Source organism: Anopheles nili, chromosome 3 (genome assembly GCF_943737925.1).
Source record: "Anopheles nili chromosome 3, idAnoNiliSN_F5_01, whole genome shotgun sequence".
Classification (NCBI taxonomy): domain Eukaryota; kingdom Metazoa; phylum Arthropoda; class Insecta; order Diptera; family Culicidae; genus Anopheles; species Anopheles nili.
Window position 1 is genome coordinate 44,368,867 of NC_071292.1, and position 7,690 is coordinate 44,376,556.

Genomic DNA, 7,690 nt, shown 5'->3' on the forward strand with positions numbered 1-7,690 from the left:
TTCCTCTTGGTCACTATCCAAAATTCCGAAACGTGCGTTCGCGTATCCAGAGTCGCGTTGTTTTATCGCAAAACTGCTCGCTCAAGCCGAATACCTCCCGTCATCATTCCGTTTCTTTTTTCTATTGTGTGTGAAGAAAGTGCCACTGTCGCGCGTGTTATTCGTTTCCTTACTCGGTCAATCTGAGGTAAAACCAAAAAAAAATCGCTCCAATCCGTACGGCCACAGAGGTATACGTACGCATGTGGCCCGCACAGTGTTGACAAAGTCCTTCGATTGGGGTTTCCTATTGCCCACCGCATCTAACCATCTCGTGCCATTTCGACCTGCGACCAAGAGAAAATCTGCGCGATTTTTCACACTCGATTCACTCGCCCGAATCTTGTGTACGCGTACATACGCACTCGCTACCTCAAATAGTGCTCCATTCGGTTGTGCCTCGCCCGTGGGGAATGATAGTGTCGGGTTAGTGGGCATATAAACGGAACCACGTATAAGAATTTAGTATCTCCTCTCCTTGACGACGTACGTGCGCGATTCCGTGACGGTGTACAGCACACCAAGCAGCAACAGCGGCTGGAGATTATTTGTTGTTTGTTCGCCCACCAAATTGTGCGCTTTCGCTGCCCAACATGAAGCAAATCCCGCTGACCTGTTCCGGTCATACGCGACCCGTCGTGCACCTGGATTTCAGTGGCATGACCGAGTGCGGATATTTTCTCATCTCAGCATGCAAAGGTAAGTCCGATGTGCGCCATTTCGCTCATTATTTTTTGATCCCCAGTAGGCTGAGTAGAAAGTGAAGCAAACCGCCCGGGATCGCGCGTTCGAAGCCGCACAAATGTCGTTAATTACAAGGGACCGTTTGTTGATCTCGACGTTCACAATCGCAAGCGCCCGCCTCGGGTTCTGTGTTGAATGGTCCGCATCCGTCACCTTCGTCATATCGTGGTCGTCGTGTTGTGAACGCAACCCCTACACAGCCTTTGTTTCTGTGTCATTGGGACGCCAAGGTCCTTCCGCGATATGAAGCGCATAGTATAAATAACAAATCAAAACGAAGAAGAAAAAAAATCCGCGTCTCTCCGTCACATGACCGCCAGCTCGAAGCGTGTGAGTGGGACGAAGGGGGAAACGGCGCAAAATGAACCTCGCTAATCCAAACGTGCCCTAAGGGCCTGAAAAAAAAGGGAAGTGGAGGCCACTATTGGCTATGGTCGTTCGATCGCCCTCGGGCATCCGGCGAACGGATACGGTTCCTTATTCGGATCATTTCGCACGAAGTACATGACCAACACGCTGGAGGTGTGCTGGAAGTGTTGTAAAATATAACACACACACACACGGTGCTCAATCGGTGCGTGTGTCCCCCCCCCACTTCCTTCCTTCTTCCAGTCACGTATAAATCAAAACCCGCCAGTCGCCAGCAGCGAGCGGAATTAAGTACACGGACGCGTACACGATGCGGAAGTAGGAACAACCAATATAACCGATCGCAAGCACACACACACACACACACACACACACGAACAATTTCCAAGGCGACAGCGGCGAGTATTACCGGCAAGGTGTGTGCCTCCCAACCCCCTGGCCACGTTCCAGCAAACCTTTCGCACAAGCGGAAGGAACAAGTTTCACTCTCGTTGCCCTAGAGCCTGTTGTGGCGTTCCACAATCGTGTTTTCCTCATGCGATAGTTCACCCCCTTGTTGCGCCGTTCTTCGCGCCTCCTGAAGGAACAACCTCCTCCTCCCTGTGCCCTTCTCGCAGGGGCTTTCCTTTCCATTCCAGTTTCCGACATTCAATGTCACCCGGAGAGTGAGGTGTTTTTTTTTTGTTTACTGCACGAATCGCATGCTGTCGGCTTATCTTTACTACACGTACTTCGACCATACCGCTCGACTGTTCGTTATCAGACGGCGAGAGGAGGGAGTACCTTTTTTTCGTATTTTTTTTTGCGATGGATAGCGAGACCCTTCAAAATGCTAAAGTACGTTTTGGTTCAGCAACTTGTGCAGCATTAAAAGACGCTAATCAAATGCCCCCGAAACCTTCCGAGCGTTATTCTAACCCTCTATCTCTCTCGCTCTCTGACGACTCTTTCCAGATGGTAAACCGATGCTACGGCTGGGTGACACCGGCGATTGGGTTGGCACGTTCGAGGGCCACAAGGGTGCCGTGTGGGGTGTGGCCCTTAACGAGTCGGCAACGTTGGCCGCCTCGGGAGCGGCAGATTTCACCGGTAAAATCTGGAATGCCGTATCCGGCGAGGAAGTGCACAGCCTGCAGCACAATCACATCGTCAAAACGGTGGCCTTTAGCCACGACAGCCAGTACCTGGTCACGGGCAGCAACGAGAAGCTGGTACGGGTGTTCGATCTCAGCTCGGACGGCAAAGCGCTCGAGTCGTATGCCGGACATGCCGGTGCGGTCAAGCGGGCACTGTTCTGCCGGAACGAGAAGTGTGTCATCAGCTGCGCGGACGACAAATCGATGCGGCTGTGGGACCGTAGTTCCGGTCAGGAAGTGTCACGGGTTGAGTTCAGCTCCCACCCGAACGGGCTCGAGCTGTCGAAGGATGGTAGCATCCTGACGGTGACGTACGGGAACTGTACGGCGTTCTACGATATGGAGACGCTTACGCAGCTGAAGGAGATCACCATCCCGACGCGGGTCAGCTCGGCCAGTCTGCATCCGGACAAGCACATTTTCGTGTGCGGTGGCGAAGACTTTAAAATGTACAAGTACGATTACATTACGGGCAATGAGATAGGTAAGGCAGAGCGGCATTAATCACCTCAAGGTGTAAGGCGCTCATTCGGATGGTTTTGTTGCCTTTTTTTTCCAGAATCATTCAAGGGCCACTTTGGTCCGGTCCATTCGGTGAGCTTCAGCCCGGATGGGGAGCTGTATGCGAGCGGTTCCGAGGACGGCACGTTGCGGTTGTGGCAAACGACCGTCGGCAAAACGTACGGTCTGTGGAAGTGTACGGAACCGACCGATTTGAACAACAGCACCACGGCTACCACACCGACCAACAACGCCACGACCACCACCGCAAATTGTCCGGCAACTGTGGCCACTGTTGCTGCTCCGGTCGCTACTACACCCAATCCCAACCGGGAAGTGACGGCCAACTGAACCGGCGAGTAAGGAAAGGGCACTATTCTTTCGAAGAACAACAGCAACAACAACAAAACCATGTGCTTAAAAGGAAAAACTCCCCCAACAAGCATGCAGCAGACAGGCAAACATAAAAAAATGGACGGAATATGGCAGGCAGACAGACAGAGGCGGCAGTCAAAGGCAAAGCAAAAGGGGGAAAGAAAAAAACATTTGCAAAACGAAGTGCGCTCTGTAGTGTCCTGTCCGCCGCATCTCGTGTGCGTCATCGTTTGCCTTTGGCGGCAGCAAATCAATTCCTTTTACGAACTTGCTTCGACTTGGGTTCGACCGTCGAGGGCCAGCCAGCAACCCAGCCAGCCACCATTAACTCGTGTTTCACTGCAACGAAGGATATCGCCGCAACGATGGGACGTATTGGCAGCAGCCGGAAGATTGGGAAGTAGCGAAATTGGGGAAATCCACGACACGCCACGCGAGAAAAGGGATGCCTTCATCCAGTATCTCCAAACCGCAGCTGTGGGGGTGTGCCTTTTTCACCAATGAAACCGTTATCCTTTCCTTCCCCGCCTCAATGTGAGAGGTTCTCTCTCTCTCCCCGGCGAGGTGACACCGAAACGGACGCACGCATCGCGATTGAGTTAGTTTGTATTTTTTTTGTTTCTCTCGACCATTTTGTTCCCCTTTTTTTTAATTAACGTCCTCCGATCGCGAAGTCTTCCTTTTTCTTGCGCACACTCACACAGTGCTTGCGTTGCGTGGCACGCGGGGTTAGGTGTGATTGTGGTACGATACATTACTAGTAATTTATAAAGTACCGGAGTGTGTAGGCGGATAAAATGCTTTTTTTTAATTTATGGCGAAATAAAGAGAAGAGTTGAAATCATCCCTGACGCCACTTTGGCTATGTGCAGCAAACATGCTTACGTTTTGGAGTGTTGTTCAATGTTGTTTTATGCCATTCGAAACACAATTACAAAGCAGGAACAGAATTACCAATGGAGGATACATAACTCCATGAACCTGCGTAAGCGGAAATAGAAAACGAAAAGTGCTTCTATCGCTGGCCCACGTGGATACTCTTCAATGGCAACGTGCTGCGAGACATATGAGCGGGAAAAACAGACAACGCACATGGGGTCTTCGTGTACGTGAAAAACACCGTTTAAGGTAGGCCTGTTTGGTCGGTCGCATGCACAGGTCAAGAATAACACCATGTAGTACCATGCTTCTTCACATAAGCCGCTAAGTAGCTGGGATATATATATTCGTTCTCTGCAAAACTGAAATTATATCATAAATATACAATTCGCATGCAAATAACTCATACTGATTATGGTAAGTTAAACGTGAAATAAGAAAACATTTAATCAACAATACCGTTGTGATATCCACAGGATGAATAATAAAACTTATAGGAACAGGTTTAAATCACCGTTAAGTAGTATGATTAACGCACGAAGAATATGCAATGAGTAATGAGACATTTCTTTTCTTTTAATTTTTTTAAGTTTTTGATTTTATTCAGTTTTTTTGCCCATGTGTACTGCTGTTCTGGTTTACTCTTATCATCTGTTTTACTCCAATACAAGGAATGTACCGTACTAAATATTATTAAGATATTTTGTCAGGTATATATATATATATATATATATATATATATATATATATATATATATATATATATATATATATATATATATATATATATATATATATATATATATATATATATATACCCTCATGTGTGCGGATGTAATTTTCACATATAGCAGATTTTGTTTGTCTGTAGTCCTTTTCTATTATTCATTATTCCGAATATTTATAAGCAATACTCAGTTTTGTTGTAATGGTTTATCGTTATTCCTAGTTCCAATTATTATTATAATAATAATTATTATCATTATTAATAGTTCATCGTTATCGTTAATATTTATACATTCAACTTACTGCTTTTTGTGGCCTTACTATGATAAACGGGAGCACGGGGGCACGTATTACGTCCGCCAATCATCCTCGTAGATACTATATATTAATGCTCTTTCACCAAAACTACCCTCAAACTCTCATTTCTTTTTCGCAATAAGTATTACTATCTTGTGTCTACGCCCAGTATATTATTTTTGTTTTGCTTTTTATTTAACGTTTAGTTTGCGCTACGTCTCATAGATATATTGTCATACATCCTTCAGCCACAAGAATCAGCGGCCCTATCTGTATGCATGCTCCAGGAAGAGAACGTCGATATCACTAGATAAACACGTTCGCGTCGTACATCCTCGCACTTTGTCTGAGCTCACTTCCACCGTGCACGGTTGAATAGCGCGTTAAGAAGCGGAAAAACTGTCGCGCCGTTGTACCATCGCACATGTTCCCCCCTTTTAAAAGCAATTTATGGCCAAACGAAATCAGCCAACCACGTGGACAGTACTGCTGCCCTAAAGAACCACGTGAAATAAAGATGCGGTTTTCATCCCTCGTTTATCTCTCAATTCCGAAGAACGATATCTTTGTGATGCGAAACGCAAAAAAAAATGTTATCAAAGCAAACAACTCAACTGATTTTCCGATGATTATCTCGATATCGAAACGACTATCCAAAATGCAAAAAAAAGGAGTCAAACAAACTGTTTGCACACAACTGTTCGTTTTTGTTATTCTCGGAACACGTGTCAGGGTACGGTTACAAACTATTTACATACAGTATATTTCCGCCCGTTACGTTGTTTTATTTGACAAATGTGTTTTTTAAAAAAAATTTGCCTCTCACGCAGCGTAACGAAACCCGAATAACTTTTAACTTAATCTTCATATCATACAATGCGTGGAAGCGTGATCATGGCCATGGAGATTGAATCGCTTCCCAAGACGGAGGGTTTTCCGGAGCTGTAAATGCATCAAAACTGAAAAAAAGCTAGCTCATTGTTTCATTGTTGCACCATGGCACAATGATGCTGCAGGAAAGGTATTCGCTTTTGGCAAGCAATGCCAACATGCACGCTCATTTATAAACCTATGTATTTTACGATATGATCATAGACCAAATCAAATCATGAAACGAAGACGAACGTTTGCCAAATATAGTTCTTCCTGCACGCGTAGCTGTATCTTACTTACTACCCAGTTATACACGTACATAGTTGACCTGCGGTGTGAAAATCTTTCGCCACACGACTGCATTGGCAGGATCCATGGGGGCTCATGGATTGATGTGCAAAAGTGTTCTGCACTTCTGCACATCCCCAACATACCCTATTAAAGATATTAACATTCACCGCGAAACTGCTTGCTTCTTTCGTATCATACATTGACAACTTCAGTTTGCTTCATTTCTTACATTACTACGATTAATAATGTTCGCTTCCTTTGTCCGTTTCGATTATCGCATTCTTAAAATCTACGTATCGTCGCTTAAGTTACTATCTACAGTTTTTGTTTTTACAATAAAATACGCGGAAATTGGCCCTGGCTTAGAATGCTCTTACTCATCTCGTACTAGGCTGCACTAATGTTATGCGTATGCTCTTATATACTCTCTTGATCCATTTGCTGCCCCTTTTTGCCCACGACAACGTCACTGAAATTTCCAATTACATCGAATAACCTCCTCGTCACATCACTTTCTATTGCCTTGATTTTGTACAAAAATATATATAACAACTTGACGCATTCGTAAATGCATCTTCCCTACTTCACGCCTATCCAACTGGGCCAGCGATAGATGGCGAAGCATCTGAATATACCCCGTGTTTTTGTCGATTTGATTCCAACGTTTGTATCATGTAAAATATTCTTTTTGCAAATTATATTCTTCCCTTCATCATCATCGTCAGTTCCTCTCAATCGCAAACAAGAGCATGGTCTCGGGTTTTTTTGTGTTGTGTGTTTGATCTAAATGTAGGTTCAACAACAAAGCAATTTGTAGCTTTAGACATATCCATCACACTTTCTACGTTCGTCGCGCGCTACTACATAACCCCGTTCACCGAAAATACTCGCAAGGGTACTCCGATAACACTGACCGGACACAGTTCACTTATTTACAATTTCCACATGAGGATGTTTCGACTATAAGTAACGTTGATTTTTGCGTGAGTTTTCTTTACATATATGTATAATATATATATATATATATAATAGAGGATAGACTTTTGAACGATACAGTTTTTCTTTGATTAAAATTTTACCCTCTTAGCTGTTCTTCTGTTGTACTTCACGAAAAATGAACTGATGGAGCTCACCAATGAAATAGGAATACGCTCACTCGAATTTATGAGGCTCGAAAATTAAGAAGCATAATGGAGAAACTTAAGTAGATCGAAGTAGATCCACGTGTCGCTTCGCATCTTCGCAGAAACAACCAAAAATAACACCAATCGTAGAGCTGTATCTCCTGTACTTCTTAGCGAAATACCTCTAATATAGTGCTAATAGTTTCGCTACGGTTGTATGTGTATCACACCTGTTCAGCTTGTAAAATAGTAATCTTCAGATCCTTTGTTGCATGACCCATACACGTAAGTTGCGCTCAAGACGTTTCAATGGGAATACAATGCTAGATGGTTACT

General features: G+C 44.7%; 1 protein-coding gene across 1 annotated transcript; it reads left to right on the top strand.

Annotated features, from left to right (window-relative positions):
- Positions 1–343: 343 nt before the first annotated feature.
- LOC128722923 (serine-threonine kinase receptor-associated protein) lies at positions 344–4,034 on the top strand. Its single transcript, XM_053816615.1, has 3 exons — positions 344–738; positions 2,107–2,772; positions 2,848–4,034. Exons 1-3 carry the CDS (start codon positions 633–635, stop codon positions 3,138–3,140), a joined length of 1,065 nt encoding a protein of 354 aa, XP_053672590.1. The 5' UTR covers positions 344–632; the 3' UTR covers positions 3,141–4,034.
- The last annotated feature ends 3,656 nt before the right edge of the window (positions 4,035–7,690 follow it).